Genomic DNA, 17,063 nt, shown 5'->3' with positions numbered 1-17,063 from the left:
GATGCAGGGGCGTAGCTAGGGTGGAGCCGGTGGAGCACTAGCTCCAGGTGCCGACATATCACCTGGCGCCGGAGCTGTGCTCGCTGCCACCAGCTCCCCCGCTCCAGTCCCCGCTTTGCCCAGCGTCAGAGACAGAGCCTCCTGTTAAAGCGCCAACAGTGCCCATGTTGGCATTAATAATGTTGTATGAGTATGTTGACATGACCATAATGTTGACAGTGAACATGTCAACATGTTCACCACAGTCACATCTGCTTGTTTATGCTGACGCCTCTATAGACTCTTCCTTGCGTCTGAATCTGCAAGGACTGAGAAACCCACTGTGAGTGTATGTAGATGCTAGAATTCTGGTTTTCCTGAAGAGCTGTTTTCATTGTGACCTTACTACGCTGTCATCAGGATGACATTTGTCATAACCACTCGATTTTTTATAAAAAAAAAAATCAAAAAAGCTTTATGAAGACGTGGGACATGGAAGCCATAAATTCCCTTTAATGTACAGTACAGTGTAGGATTTTGGTCCTGAATTATCATAGGATGTGCACAAGGAAAGTTGGATGAAGCTTCCTATGAATGTGCAAGGCCTGAGACACGCACTTTGAACATCTGTAATTGCTTTAAAACTAATTGGTGCATCTTTAGAATCACCATCGGTCACACCATCCGAATGTGCAGCTGCCCCACGGCAGTTGCAGTTTCTCTATCGGAGTATGGCGGCCTATGTGATTTTAGGGACACATTCGTGACACATCTACAGGATTCAACATCTCCGTGCATCTTTTTACTTGCCTCGTTACCAGTCAGCATTCAGGAACACCCCTTAAATTTCTGTTGCCATACTGCAACTTTGTAAATACAAAACCCAGAAGCCTGCATGGTGCGACTGAGATGCATGTGCTATCAAATAAATATTGGAATATCCTCGTACTCAGAATCAAGCCCTATATATTGGTCTGTTATATATGTTTTCATTTCATGCCATATGCCATTCTATACTGTGTGCATTGAGCAGAGGCGTACCTAGATATTCGTAGGCCCCATAGCATCATTTTGTAAGAGACAACTATTTAGCACCTAATGGTGAGTATGTAAAACATATTAGTTGGACAGCAAAGATGGGCCCCTTTCAGCCCTGGGCCCCATAACAGCTGCACCCCTTGCACTATGGTAGTTATGCCCTTGAGCAATGCTGGCATGTGTCCTGATGCCCTACTTTCTCTTCTTTAAGAAATCTTATTTTCCTGGAATTCAGAGTCTTGCAGGGCTGTAACTAGGGATAAGTTGCCACCAAGAGCGCACGGCCTAGGTGACAGTACCATCGCTGCCCCACGCTAATACCGAGTATATTTCATAAGCAACCACCATAATTCCAGTGATATGTAATCCTGCTTACACAGTTATTGTCATTGTACTTAGGGACTAACCTGCTCATTCACTCTCTTAACAAAGATAGCCAGAAAGAAGACAGCTGCAATGGGTGGTCCCAAGTAGCTAGTGATGGATTGAATGTAATCAAACAACTGTCCACTCTGTGCAGATTGCAGGATGGGGACCCAGGCTATGCTCACTCCAATTAGGAACAAGATAAAGATCCTACAAGGGAAAGACCATAGTAGAACAAGCATTTGTGCAACTACATTGAAATATAGATTCTGAGTTAAATTAGATTAAAATGGATCTATCATTGAAACAAATGAATCACTAAACAGAGATCTGAGCACTGAACAGGTCACCAAGGGCATTGAGAGGGGGATGGGTGGTGCTCCAGGTGTCTCTGGACCATGGGCTTGCTGGAGAAGTAACAGCTAAATCCCCAATATGGTGAGAAATGCCCTCTTAGGGGGGTATTCAATCTGGGGTCACAGCTGCTTAGCTTGCTCAACAGCCGTGACCTTGTCCCATTCTCGGTCTGCTCAACCGTGAACACGCAGGCGGGATTCAATGTCCCGCCTGCAGTGGACCGAGAAGGGGGCGTGGCTGCGGGTTGCGGCCGGGAAGAGGTGAGCTGCGGTCGAGAGCTTGTCACTTCCGGGCTGCTTGTGAAGTTGTGCTCGTTCTGCCGAGCTCCCCTGTTCAATGCTGTAGGGGAAGACAGCATTGAATAGGGCCCAGCGGCCATCTACCCCATCAGGAGATGGGTGCCGGTGATTGAATACCCCCCTTAGTATTTAACTTTCCGGAATAGGAATTGTACTGGATGTGGCCATGTTGCAAATTGTTCAACTTCCCCTATCCTCAGCAACCCTGATCATCACATATGTTACATGGACTATGTGCTACATACATACGTTGTACTCCAAATTCATTGTTATGCATTCCTGCATGCAGTTAGCATCTACTAATGAAGTATTAGTGAGCATTGAGAGTGGAAATATCCTATATACTGACATGAGTCTTCTCATTGTCTACATAGATTCTAGAATGGCATTAAATGGGAACAGCCCACATCAAAACTTAATATGCCCAAGCCATTATAGAGGCATGTGATAATAACTATTATAAAATATAATTAGGCTTCCTCTGTGTGATCTAGCAAACAAATACAGTTTTTCAGTGATCAATAATATAACAATAGTCATATTTATATGACATATACTTTTTAAACATTTCACAGCTATTACACAGAGAACTTCATGAGCAGCATTTAGAGCAATAGAAGTAACTCATAAAGAAGAATCAGATCTTCTGGAATCATTCATCAGACACAAACCCTCCCAGATGTCAGAGATAGGTCAGATCATCAGGTGTCTCACCTCCCTGCTATCATCAGCTCCTTCTCTGATGCCTTCTTACGGATCTTGGTGTAAATGTCCATAGTGAAGAGAGTGCTGGCACTATTGAAGATGGAGGTTAGGGAGCTCATGAGAGATGCCAACATTACAGACAACATCAGGCCTCGTAGTCCTGGAGAAGTCATACAAAGACATTAGAAAGGTTTGGGGGACCAATTTAAGGAAACTGCAATTGGAGTCAAGAAGAATGTTGTGAAGTGGACAGCACACAAAACAGAAATGTTTCCCTTACAGCAGTGGTTCCCAACCTGGGGTACTAGTACCCCTGGGAGTACTCTGCAAACCAATTGGAGGTACTTGAAAATAATATTGGTAATGGTGGAAGAAGAAGAAGTCTCCAGGATAAGTCTCCCATTGCCATGGAGACGAATCACGTTACATAACTTCCGGTTCTGTCTGCATCGTCATTAGCTTCTTCTCATGTTTTTGCCCGATCAGCAATCCACTGGGAGTTACCTGCGCTGCCACAGGTGGAGGAAGCAGTGGCATTAATCTTACAGGCGTTAGCAGGACCCCAGAGACAGTACACAGCCAGCTGCCAGACACAGAGGGACTCAATTCCTGACCACACACTACTCCTCCGCTACTCCTTAATATAAGGACACGCATATACCGCTCACTTCCACTCCACTTGTAAGTACTGTGGATAGTTCAAATTGAGAGGTGGGGGTACTAATAAATGAACAGCTTAATCAAGGGGTACGGGAGAGAAAAAAGGTTAGGAACCACTGCCTTATAGCATTAACAGAGGCACAAGTATTTTCAGTGACACAATACTAATTTATCAGGCTCATCAATATGTGATGATCACATTTCTCTTTCTCCACCTACAGTAGACTACTGTATCAGTAGGTTTATCAGCTTTCTATCCCCTGAGAAAAACTGACATTGGTAAGTTAAAACGGGATGCGGTTAATTTCCCGGCGGTCGGGATCCCGGCGGTCGGAATCCCGACACTGGAATCCCGACCGCCGAAATCCCGAAACTTTCTCCCTCCGTGGGTGTCCACGACACCCATAGAGGGAGAATAAAATAGCGTGCCGAGCGTAGCGAGGCACCGGGCCCGCTGCGTGGCGAGCGCAGCGAGCCCGCAAGGGGGGGCGATCCATGTCCCCCCCTTGTCGGGATTTCGGCGGTCGGGATTCCAGTGTCGGGATTCCGACCGCCGGGATCCCGACCGCCGGGAAATCATATCGGATCCAGTTAAAACAGCTGCCAAGCCTCTGCCTTTTGTCTTTTGGTATTATGCTGGACTTCTGAATGAATTAGTTTCTGTCAATGTGACTGCTGGCCCTTCACCTTTCTCTCAGAGATGAGCATGTATATATGTATAGGGCAGCAGGGATGGTGTAATGGTTAGCATTACTGCCTCACAGCATTGAGGTCATGGGTCAATTCCCACCATGGCCCCAAATGTGTGGAGTTTGTATATTCTCCCCGTGCTTGCGTGGGTTTCCCATGGGTACTCCTGTTTCCTCCCACAATCCCAAAATATACTGGTAGGTTAATTGGCTTCCAATGAAAATTAACCCAAGAGTGAATGTGTGTGCGTGTACATGTGGTAGGGAACAGATTGTAAGCTCCACTGGGCCAGGCACTGATGTGAATGTTCAAATATTCTCTGTAAAGCACTGTGGAATATGTGTGCTCTTTATAAGAAATCGTGGTACTTGTGTACTAGCACGGCGACCACGATATTTGGTCGCATGACATATAATCACATCGCATGGCATGGCATACATCCGATGCACTGCGATGCGATTTAAAATTGTATAAGCCCCCTATACAATGTTTAATTGTATAAGCACCCTAATGGGGGCTTACAGTGTTAAATGCACCCCCACTATGAACGTGAACCCGAAGCGTGGCGAGCGCAGCGAGCCCGCGAGGGTCAGTGGTACGCGGTCATACAACCTTTTCATACCCCCACTATCCACGTCGGCGTGAAGTTGATATTATATAGTGTGGCGAGCGCAGCGAGCCACCGAGTCCGAAGCGTGGCGAGCCCCGCGAGGGGACGCGTATTACTTTACATGTATTCTGCGTCCCCTCGCGGGGCGCGCTGCGCTCGCCACGCTTCGGGCTCGGTGGCTCGCTGCGGTCGCCACACTATATAAAATCAACTCCACGCCGACGTGGATAGTGGGGGTATGAAAAGGTCGTAGGACGCGTACCGCTGCCCCTCGCTGCGCTCGCCACGCTTCGGGTTCACGTTCATAGTGGGGGTGGTGTGGGGGTGCATTTAACATTGTAAGCCCCCATTAGGGTGCTTATACAATTTTAAATCGCATACCATTGTATATGCGATAGAATGGCATACAATTCGATGGTATACAATTTTAAATTGTATAACATCGGCTGCCATCGCATCACATCGCATACCATTGCAGTCCTTATGGTCTCCGAGGAGATGGGCGCCGTGCTAGTACACAAGTACCGAAATCGTTAATAATATATATATTTCACACAACTCAACTGCAGTCAGGCGGCGAACAGCAGAATAAAGGTCTTAGAAGATGCAGTACTATACATAAGTGTTTAAAATGTTATTATTCGTCCTTAAGCTCACTCACTCATTTTCATGCTTAGGACCGAAATACTGTAACTCATAAAAACCATGTCTTCACGATCACTGATATTTAAAAAACTAAGGTTCTATTTGATATTGGTGAAGCAAGGCAATTGTAAAGCAATCAAATAAATGTAAACTGCTCCCTAGGTTGAAGGTATTAGCACTTAATGCAGGTGGCGGCTTTGGAACTTCTAAAGGGGCAAACACAAGGGGCAATTTAAGCTCTAAAGGTGCCCATACACGTTACAATTATTGTATACAATATTGTATACAATATCGCATTTCGGTTTTGCGATGAGATCTAGTACAAAAAGTACGTGCAGCACATACTTTTGTACTAGATCTCAACTCATCGCAAAACCGAGATGCGATATTGTATACAATATTGTATACAATAATTGTAACGTGTATGGGCATCTTTACTCTAAGTGATCTTACTAAATTGCTTAGAATTGAAGCATGGCTCGCTCCCTATAGCGATGGCGATGTGTGGTCCCACAAGTCACCGTCGCCTGCAGAGATCGACAGAGCATGCACTGTATATCCTGCTTAGATTGCAGTGTTTTGCCTATAAGCACAGGCCAAACACTGCTCAGCATTGATCGCTCAGCACACATAGCGGATCCATCGCATGTGTGCCCCGCTGTGTGCTGAGTAATCTGTGCTTAAGCACCTCACTCAGCATGGGGCTCAAGTCGCCCCGTGTGTACGGGGCTTTAGATGCAACCTCCACACTTTCACTGAGAGGCTGGAAAGTGGATGTTGGTTGAAGTGTAGGGTGGGGGTAGGGGGCAGTATATTGAAGGTTTGGCAAGGGTGCCAAGGAGCCTTACACCAGCCCTGGCTGCTTCTGAATACAAAGGCCCAAAACTGGAAGTATGTATTCCAATGGTGGACAGTGGAATCTAATGATCTGTTGTCCTTACCACCTTTGGTAATTAGTATTTCATCTTAATGTGTGTTGAGCATAAAATACGTTATTGTATACAGTGTCACGCTTACTATATGTACACATGCTATGCCCACAGCATCATGAAGTTGAGCAGTAAAATTCTGCATATTACATGTAATAACAACTACCCATATAAATAAGTGTTGGACAGTATGGTGAGTAAAGGCTTCTTACCATCTGGCATCAGTTTAATCACCAGCGTTGGGTAAGCGATATTGGTACATCCGACCTCTGTGTCACAGTATAATTTACATTTCTCACGATCCACACAAGCTATTTGATCTACAAACAGAGACACAACACATATAATTCATAACCTTCTTGTAGCATACACATACTGTCCTTCTGTAAACCTCTGCGGCAATCATTTTACCTGGGTACAGAATGCGGCTGATCATTCCAGGAAACACCATCAAAAACATGGGCAGCAGTTTCAGGTATCCGCACAGGATACAGCCGGCCTTCACGTGTGACATGTTCTTGGCAGAGAGACATCGCTGAACTATTACCTGGTGACAGGAACTAGATTAATCTTAACACCCATGATATCGCTATAGTAATAGGAACTGTGCACACCAGGTCTATAGATTACCTGATCTGTACACCAGTACCACATAGCCAAGATGGTCAGACCAAATATAAGACCTGGCCATGGCATATCTCCATTGATGGGATCTCGGAAAATGTGGAAAGAATCTTCTCTTGGAGTGTAGCATGCACTTGGAACCACAGTACCATTATCTGTTTTCAGCGACGGAACTGAGTTCATATATTTAATCATAAACTGTTCATATCCACCAACTTCGTTGAATGCTATAAAATAAATGATAGATATTTATTAGTAATGTAATATCAGCAAATAAGAATCAGGATTGAGTGTGTTATGCTGGCCACACATCAGACCAACTTTCCTCCAACCATCCAACTAGTTGCTTGGATGGAATAAAAATATGGTACTGGATGTGATTAATGTAATATTTACTTCAGAAATTTGCTCCCAAAATCTGGAAAAGGACAAAAACTGTCGCTCAGACACTGTACTGTAGTTGTACCTGTTTGATTTAAACAATTTGACTGAATGTTTTTGTCCATTTTCCTAGGTTTGTGAGCACATTTCTGATCGTCCTTTTCTCCCATCCAGTACCATATTTTTATTCCATCCAAGCAACTAGTTGGATGGTTGGAGGAAAATTGGTCTGATGTGTGGCCAGCATGAGAAAGATGACATTTGCCACCACTGTAGCAGCTGGAGCTGGGTGGCAGGCACAGGAACATTACATGCTGATGTTATATCTGTTCTGACTATATAGCCGGTTGTCAGGGAAACATCACTAGCATCCTTGTTTCATCAGAGCTGTTACTCTCTCCACAGGTGAAGCGTTCATAGATGAACTGGTGCTGCCCACTCTAGGGGGTCAGGCAAGTTTAACTAGCTTGATACACAAAACAGATTTTCCCTGGCACATTAAGGGGCATTAGTAACAAGATTGTAATAACTACATGGTAATATTTAGTTCAGGGATCTAAGGGGGCAGATTTATTAAGCTTGGAGAAGAGATAAACTGGAGATAAAGCGGAGAAAAGGTAAATGGAGATAAAGCACCAGCCAATCAACTCCCAACTGTCTTTTTCAAACACAGCTGATTGGCTGTGCTTTATCTCCTTTTACCTTTTCTCCGCTTTATCTCCAGTTTATCTCTTCTCCAAGCTTAATAAATCTGCCCGAGTTACAAATATTTGCAAAAATATGGTATACTTCCAGGCCAACATCAAGGGTGTGTGCCACTGGCAATAATACAGGCTTTAATGGGAAGCCAAATGCTATTGGTAAATACCTCTATTAGTGGTTCAAGAGTTTCAAGAGTCTACATAAGTCCTTCACACACAGGAAATATACAGCAATATTAACTTACCAAAGCCCATGAGGATGAAAGAGCCTATAATCATGATGATTGTCTGTAGTGTATCCGTGTAAATGACAGCTGCCAGACCACCTACATAGATAGAAGACCAGTCCATCAGTCCAAGTTGGGATGAAAAGTGGGCATTACACAAAGTAGACATGACAACAGAACTCTGGACCTGGCAAATATGTTCACTTTAGACAACAATAATATTTTAACATTTTAATGTTTTAATAGTTTTCATCAGGAATAAAATACCTCCCATTTCCTGCATTCTGCATGCAGCACTTACGGATTCTTTCCAATTCTGCTGGTCACAGGGCCATGGCTCAAAAATGTTTGGGAACCACAGCTATACTGTAAACTTCCAAGTGGAGCAATATTACCAATGAATCATACCAATACATTAAATCAGGGGCTCCCAATGTTTTTTAAATCACGGGACCCTGGAGTATCAGAATTGTTTTCACGGCACCCCAAGACCAAATAAAAAGTATAGAAAAAATATAAAGTGTAGTAGATTGCGTTTATATGTGTTTCTAGGCTCAGTTATGTGGTAAATGGCATGATTTGCTTCTGATTGCACACAGATTTTTAGTTATTTCAAGGTCAAAACTGCATTGGTGAAAAATGACCAAAGAAAAAAAAATTGAAAATAACTGCAATTTCAACAATAACACGTGGTTTTAAGAGTCATTTGCCCATCCATGTTTTTTTACCATGACAGATTTTTAGACTAAAGAAAAGCAGTCAAGGTACTGGGCGCCCGATTTTAAGATCGGGTCGGAAAATCGCATCGAATCGCATCGAAATTGCATGTGAGATCGCATGCAATCCGATTCAACGCGATTTTTCATAGGATTCAATGTTAACAAGGTCCTGTTCATTTCCCCACTATCCAAGTGGGCATAGAGTTGATTTTATATAGGGTGGCGAGCGCAGCGAGCCACCGTACCCGAAGCGTGGTGAGCGTAGCGACCCCCGCGAGGGGCTACGGATTACTTAAATTGTTTTCCGCGTCCCCTCGCGGGGCTTGCTGCACTCGCCACGCTTCGGGCTCGGTGGCTCGCTGCACTCGCCACGCTTTGGGCTCGGTGGCTCGCTGCGCTCGCCACGCTATATAAAATCAGCTCTGTGCCCACTTGGATAGTGGGGAAATGAACAGGACCTTGTTAATATTGAATCCTATGAAAAATCACATCGAATCACATCGGATTGCATGCGATCTCGCATGCAATTTCGATGCGATTCGATGCGATTTTGCCGATTCGATGCGATTTTGCCTTAAGGAAAGGCATACAATCACAAAATCGGGCGCCCAGATACTACATAAGTACCGCACTCAATACCCCCTCCTCCCCTATTTCCTAATCACTATCACAAAAAGCAGTGAAACCCTAAGGTCTCACTGAGGCCATTTGGGGCCATAGACTCTAAAAGGCAGGCCTGGCCAACCTATGGCTCTCCAGATGTTGTCAAACTACAAATCCCATCAAGCCTTGCTACAGTTTTGCTATAAGGGACTGTTAAAACTGTGGCAAGGCATGCTGGGATTTGTAGTTTCACAACATCTGGAGAGCCAGAGGTTGTCCTGTCCTGCCCTAAGGGGTAAATTCTAAAAATGAAAAGAGGTGATATTGCCCATAGCAACCAATCAGTCTGTCTATTATTTCCCTATTGCATCCTAAAAAAAAGATAGACAAATCTGATTGGTTGCTAAGGGCAATAACACCTCTTTTCATTTTTAAAAGGTTTAGTAAACCTACCCCTCAGCATTCAATACAGTGTGTCGCCAATTGTAGGGTAAAAATAACTTATTGCTTTTCAAAAAGAAAAAAGGGACAAATATGGATTAGGTTTATAAACCTCAACAGGTATAAAATAAAAAAACTTTACCATTTAGAACATGATTTCAATTCAAGATCTTCTTCTAGGAATATGGTAAAGACCTTAGCACTGAACCATGAAGAAGGATACTAGGATATGTGAGTGTTAAAACATCTGGAGAAAAATGCTTTTAGTTTGTGAGTTTCCAGGTGTGTCATATTCCCACACACTCAATAACACACTTGTGGGATAACTTGCTTGTCTCAGAGACTGTCCCGCTGCCCCTCCTGAGAGTGGCAGTGTCCCGCGAGTGGGAGGGGCAGTTTGGGGGGTGCTGGAGCAGAGGTGATTGCTGATGGGATGCCGTGTATCAGTGCATAGCATCTCTTCAGTGTAGGGAGGGGAATTAGCCAGGGGCTGCATAGTCGCTAGGGGAGCACCCAAAAATTATAAAAACAGGGGTCGCAATGCTAGGCCACACCCCTTTACCTGATGCCACGCCCACCCCTAGCTCCATCCCGTTTTCGGAACCGCCGTGCCTTCGGCATTGCAGGTACCAATTTAGAGATTAACAAAGTTAATAGCATATAGGGGTTGAGTTTTTTTATTCATTCTTCCTAACTCCCTGATTGTTAGGGAGACTGCCTGAAATAGCAGCAATCTATCTGACTTCAGTATATATATATATATATATATATATATATATATATATATATATATATATATATATGTGTGTGCGTGTGTGTGTGTTTGGATGCTTTTTAAAAAGTAGACAAGTATGCAGTCAAGTAATATGCCAGGAGCTAAATGAAATAGCCTGCAGGATGCAAGAAGTGTGGGACCTCAGGCAAGTCTGGACAGATCTTTCACACAAAGTCCCACATAGGGATGGCCATTGGTGTAGTCGCCATCGATGGGGATTCTGCAACCAGCCATTGATAGTCATAAACTATGTGATGGATAACCCTTGACAGATTTAGCTTTTGATGGTTATCCATTATCTTTGACTGAAAGGCCCGTGGGCCAATCAGAACGTGGGGACGGAGCTTGTAAAAAAGTATTAAACATAAACCATCAATTATTTCAATCATCGATGGTCATCCCTAGTCCCACACGTGCTGCTTCTCACAGGCTATTACACTTAGCCTTAGGACTTGGGAGCGCAAATTGCCTATTATTTAAGATTAGAGTGAAAAATATCTTGAAGAGACTTCTGACCGCAGAGGATTAGGACACTCCCGCGCTGTTATGGAGTGTTTAGAAAAGTGCACCTAGGATACAGAAGGCTGCAGTAAGCACAGCGCGCATCTGACCTTTGTATATTTGTGATCTACTATTATTTTATGATAGGCTAATGTGCATTGTGTGATATGTGCTCAGCTCAGGTATAATGCCTCTTTATCGCCCCTCACCACAGCATGTAGCACACATCGACACCGCATTTCTTCTAAGTCCCTGGATACACATTTCCCCCATAACATGTTTTTATCCTCCCAGGTGTAATAGTACTGGCAGGAAAAATATCCAACAAGCCATTCAGCGTCATAGAATAACAGGAGATTCATCTATAGCAAAGGCCATAAACACGCACTTACACAAATTGAAGCAATTACTGTCATAAAGCACCAGAATATAGATAACGCTGGAGATAAGACTGCATACCATGTATGTAATGTATATACAGTGACAGGTAAGGATTTCTGTGCAAAAAATATTCCGCAGTCAGGATGCATAACAAACATAGTACTCAGGGAGTACTTACTAGGCATAGTCCAAGTGGAAACATAAGCACTGGAGTACAAGTATCATTCATTCAAATAGATTACCAATGACCAATACAAGACTGAACACAGCGATAGGACTATTCCCATAAAGGATATACAGTAAAACAAAAATATAATTAGAGAATATGTTATATGTTGCTGAACTATGGGGCTGATTCAACTTAGTTAGCAAAGCAAAAAAGCAGACAACTGAGCCAAACTATATTGCGCTGCTGCTGGGGCAGATGTAAGATGCGCAGAGATAATTAGATTTGGGTTGGTTATATATAATTTTTTTTGTGCAGGGTAAATACTGGCTGCTTTATTTTTACACTGCAATTTAGTTTTCAGTTTGATCATACCTCCCAACTTTTCATCTGAAGAAATAGGGGGCAGGGCGTACGCAAATGAGGGCGCGGCTTATGCTAATTAGCCGCAACCTCATTTTCATACGAGAATAGACGCTGTGCGCATGCGCACAGCGTCTATTCTACTAGATTGGGGGGTCTCCCAACTGCCACCCCCCGCAGCGAGACAATGCCTGCCGCGGGTGGGACAGCGGGACAGGACCCGAAAATCGGGACTGTCCCTCTAAAATCGTGACAGTTGGGAGGTATGGTTTGATCCATACTTGCCTACCCTCAAGAAATGTCCGGGAGGCTCCCGAATATTGGTTCCCCCTCTCGGCCCCCCGGGAAGTCTCCTGCATGCTCCGCAAAGCCCCCACCTCCCCCTGGACCTGCTGAAACCTATTCCGGTATTCACGGATCTGCGGGAGGGGGCGGGACTAAAATTACGCTATTTTTTTTTGTTTGTTTGCTAACAATTCTGAATCAGGCCATATCTGGTATATCTGTATGCCATAATATCATTGTAATAAATTTACATGGTTACTGTTGTATGGGAAAATAAATGAGTATCATCAGTTGCAGTAAAAGGTACATACATGCTGTAGGACATTAATACTGAGTACTGTACATGAAGTTTATAGCTCTTAATAATCAGCAAAATTATCCTCAGGTGACAGTTTTCTAAGCACGGCCCCTGCATGATGCCTGCCCCCCCCCCCACCCCCCGCACGCCAGTTTCCATGCACGCATGCGAATGCATAAGCATCCATTCACAGCCTTGCGTGCAGGGGCAAAATCATTTCATGGTCGCCGACCATTGAATGATTTTGCAAGTGCTCGCAGATGTAAGACACCTCTTTGGAAGCAGGCGGGCAGCTGACGTGTGAATTTTTATCGGAGCACGGGCAAATTTCCATGCCAGTGCTTCAACGCTGGGTGTTCCCATGGACGCAACGATGGTTCACTGCCCCCCACCCGCACTGCTGTGTGCGAGTGACCGACGAATAATCAATTCACCGCCCGCTCGCACACAGAGGCTGCACATGTGCATAAATACTTCTGCACATGCACCGTCTATAAAAATCACTCCCCTATGCGAACGCGCAGGGGAGCTCTTCAACTACAATCACCCCCTATATCAAGCATGAGAACAATCTGTCTCAAAATCATGCCACATGCACCTAAAAAACATATTTAAAATTTGCCCTTACCTTACACAAGATACTGCAAAAACTCTAATCCATGCTCCCATCATCTCACGCATTGATTATTGCAATAGTCTCCTTATTGGCCTTCCCCAATACAGACTCTCACCACTACAGTCCATTATGAATGCAGCTGCAAGGCTAATCTTCCTAGCCAGACGTTCATCGTCTGCAAAGCTACTCTGTCAGTTACCTGTAGTCTACCGTATTCAATACAAAATTATTTTACTTACACACAAAGCCATAAACCAAACTACACCAACATACATCTCTTTTTTTATCTCAAAATATCTTCCAACCCGTCCTCTACGCTCCTCCCAAGATCTGCGTCTCTCATTCACACTCATTACTCGCTCCCATTCCCGACTGCAGGACTTTCTTCGGGCTGCACCCACTCTGCGGAATGCCCTCCCAAGCACAATAAGACTCTCCTCCAGTCTCCAAACCTATAAGCGTTCCCTAAAAACTCATCTCTTCAGGCAAGCTTATCAAATTCCAGAACCAGTCATAGAACCTTGCATTCTGGTGGAATCGATGCAATAATGAATACAGTATCTATCCTTATGTATCAATGCCTATTTCCCTATAGATTGTAAGCTTGCGAGCAGGGCCCTCCTACATTTTGACTGTCTGTAAATAACCTGTTTGTTGTATCACTGTCTCCTTTGAAAAGCGCAACGGAATATGCTGCGCTATATAGGAAACTGTTAATAAATAAATAAGTTGCACCTACCTGTCACTGTGTACACAGCTGTGATTAGCAGCAGCATAACGATGGCTATGTAGATATTGATCTTCATGGCTTGACGGATAAAAATGGCCCCTGAGAACATGTCCGCCTAAAGTAAAAGACACTATTATACAATTCATGCTGTGCTGAGGTGGTTGTACACTGATGGGTGCAGGGTAACCCCACAAAGTAGTAAACAGACAGCTATTGTTTATTGTGAATAAGATGAAGTGGTTGTAAGAAAGATTTAGGGGAATCAGGGCAGTGGCGTAACTATCTTTTTTGCGCCCCCCCGCCGCATATTTTTTTGCCGCCCCCTCTCCCACTCCCCCTCCCCTCGGCGCCCCCCCATGCCCATACCTGCCCAGCCGCAGCCGCATCTCCGGTCACAGTCCCGTCTCTCTCGGCGCGCCGGATCCTGCTGCTATAATGAAAAGGGACTCTTAGAAAATGGCTGCCCCCATACTGCAGACAGAAAACTGTCTGCAGTATGGCGGCAGCCATTTTCTAAGTGACCCTTTTCATTATAGAAGCAGGAGCCAGCGCTGGGAGAGACAGGACTGTGCCGGCACGCAGGCAGGTACCAGCAGACAGCGGCGGGTAACTATAGCCCCGCAGACCTCCGGCGCCCAAACTTTCTCTGCGCCTCCCCGCCACCGCGGGGGCTGCGGAGCTATAGTTACGCCAGTGAATCAGGGTAATGTAACAGGAGGAGATACAAAGTAAGATATGCAGGCAGGTAGGACTGTGACAAAGCCATAAGCATTGCTGCATTACCGCATCGGTGTCATGGGTACAATACTAATAGAACATAATATGTGTGGGGTTTGCATGTTTTCTCTTAGTTTATGTGAGTTTCCAGGTGTGTGTCATTTTCCCACGCACCCTATAACACACTTGAGGTACAACTTGCTTGTCTCAGAATGGACCCTACTGTGTGTGTGTGTCTAGTAGGGATACTGGACAGTTAGGCCCCCAGGGCAGATACCTATATGAATAATTACATGTTCTCTGGGCAGTGCTGCATAATATGAATGTTACTTCCAAGATGCAATCAGACATTTAAAGATAGAATGCAATACATAACTTTTGATTTGAACAAATGATTTGCCACTTCATAAGTCCCAAATGAGGATGGTATCTTTTCAATTCTGTAAGAAATACTCTCCAAAAAACCACAATGAGGGTTTTTTTGGAGATAAAGAAACAACAAAGAATTGGTGCGTCTTTTTTGCACATTTGTTTACTGTTGGTGATTGACAAACACTAATTTTGGTGATACCTTAGCTGCACAACTTCTTGCTGCGCTTGAATTCTAGAAATACTTTGTGAAAGTATAATATGAATGTTGTCATATAATAAACCATAGAAATAGTCTGTAGGATATACATGTTTTGTTCTGTATTCCCGAAACCCCTCAGAGCCAAAAGGCCTACTGAGGGAAACAGGATTGGTGGCTCTACCTTGCCGAAGCTTTGAGAGACCCCATCCCTCAACCCCCGAAGGAGTTAGGGTCGGTGGGCTTCAATCTGTTCCAACTTCCCCAGGGTTGGCTGAAGCATATCCTGTGGATCAGAGGCCTCAGCTCTCCCCATGAGGATGGAGCTTAAGGGTGTGGGGAGCAGCACAGCACAACAAACATGACAAAAACACACGTGTAACATAGATAAATAAATAAGTAGTAGTATAAAATTTGTCCCTACCCTACCCAAAACTGACAGGGCAAGGGACGGGCAATGTAATAATCGTGCCTCAGTTGGACCTCATAGGCTTTAATAATGCCACTGCACAAAGTCCCTAGGATATAAGTAGGGGAAGCAGTGAGCGGTATATGGGAGGGAATGTGTGTAGGAGAACCAGTGTATGACATGTAATGGGATACAGTGTAAGACAATGAAGAGAAGACCATCTCCAGCAAACACAGGTGTGTCATTGGACATAATACATGGGTGTTAATGACTAGGTGCATCTAGTTCTAGTGCATCTAGACTAGGTTATTTTGTCTGTACTCACAGAGATCTTGGTGAACACATAGAGCAGTAGAGAAAGAACAGAAAGGTAAACCCGTATCCGATCCCCTCCAAAACGTTTCCGCAAGTATTCTGGCATGGTCACCACCTAGGATAACAATGGAGATGCAGAAAATGACACATAATGTACAGTGACTTAAGCAGACAAATACCGATACATATAAGGTTTAAGGTAGTAACAGTAGGGTGTTCCCATAGAGTAGAATGGACACAACTATGCAGGAGGTCACATGTGGACCTAGCTTTATATTTGACTTTTACATTTATATCAGGGGTGTTCTGGGTCCCTGGTATCTACTAGTCAAAGATAAAGCCATTTGCAGATTGATTAACAGGAAGCCGCCATTTGAAAATGGCAGACGTTTCCAAGTGTTTTCAGGGAGGGTCAGCTCCAGCCTTGATCAGCCTGTTTCTATTGCATATCGAATTCAAGAAGGGTCAGGGTTACGGACAGACTAGAAAAATCTTTAGATGGCAAGTGAGTTTTGTATGGATTTGCAGCTGGCTGCCAATTGGTGAGATTTTCCCAAGCCTTTTGCAGACTTGCACGGAGTAGGATTTAACTCTGTCTGGGCGGTGGCTTTCTGATCACGGGGCTTTGCAAAATCGCCCATCAGGGGTCATGTCTCAATAACCCTGAATGTCTTTGTAGCTTATACTTGCTATAACTGCTGCTCATCTGAACGCAAAGACTGAAATTAACTTTGTAATGATTTGCCCACACTGACGCCACATAATAATCTACTAGAACACTGCTGACTCATTTGCATGACAGACAAGGCGCAGGTTGCGGTGAGATAATACAAAGTAAATGACTGGAATGAGGAGCATGTCTGACATAACTGGCTCCGATGATTTAAAACTGTACGATTTTAAAAGGTTCCGTTTACCAAGCTGCACAAATTACAAATGTACAAACTGCACATCTCAAACTATTT

The 17,063-nt window shown here is 44.2% G+C and overlaps 1 protein-coding gene across 3 annotated transcripts in view; it reads right to left on the bottom strand.

The window, feature by feature from the left end:
* SLC5A1 (solute carrier family 5 member 1) overlaps positions 1 to 17,063 on the bottom strand; it is an 82,578-nt gene that overhangs the window by 3,967 nt on the left and 61,548 nt on the right. For all 3 annotated transcript variants that reach the window (XM_083147945.1, XM_083147963.1, XM_083147956.1), the window contains 8 exons: positions 16,109 to 16,213; positions 14,099 to 14,204; positions 8,230 to 8,310; positions 6,909 to 7,129; positions 6,690 to 6,825; positions 6,491 to 6,598; positions 2,754 to 2,904; positions 1,425 to 1,593 (listed from right to left, as the gene is read on the bottom strand). In XM_083147945.1, the coding sequence (XP_083004071.1) occupies positions 1,425 to 1,593; positions 2,754 to 2,904; positions 6,491 to 6,598; positions 6,690 to 6,825; positions 6,909 to 7,129; positions 8,230 to 8,310; positions 14,099 to 14,204; positions 16,109 to 16,213 (1,077 nt within the window). The remainder of the gene's footprint in view (positions 1 to 1,424; positions 1,594 to 2,753; positions 2,905 to 6,490; positions 6,599 to 6,689; positions 6,826 to 6,908; positions 7,130 to 8,229; positions 8,311 to 14,098; positions 14,205 to 16,108; positions 16,214 to 17,063) is intronic.

This window comes from Crinia signifera, chromosome 1 (genome assembly GCF_055691185.1).
Source record: "Crinia signifera chromosome 1, ASM5569118v1, whole genome shotgun sequence".
NCBI classification, from domain to species: Eukaryota; Metazoa; Chordata; class Amphibia; order Anura; family Myobatrachidae; genus Crinia; species Crinia signifera.
Note: the sequence above shows the minus strand (reverse complement) of the source record. Positions and strands in the feature narration are given on the sequence as shown.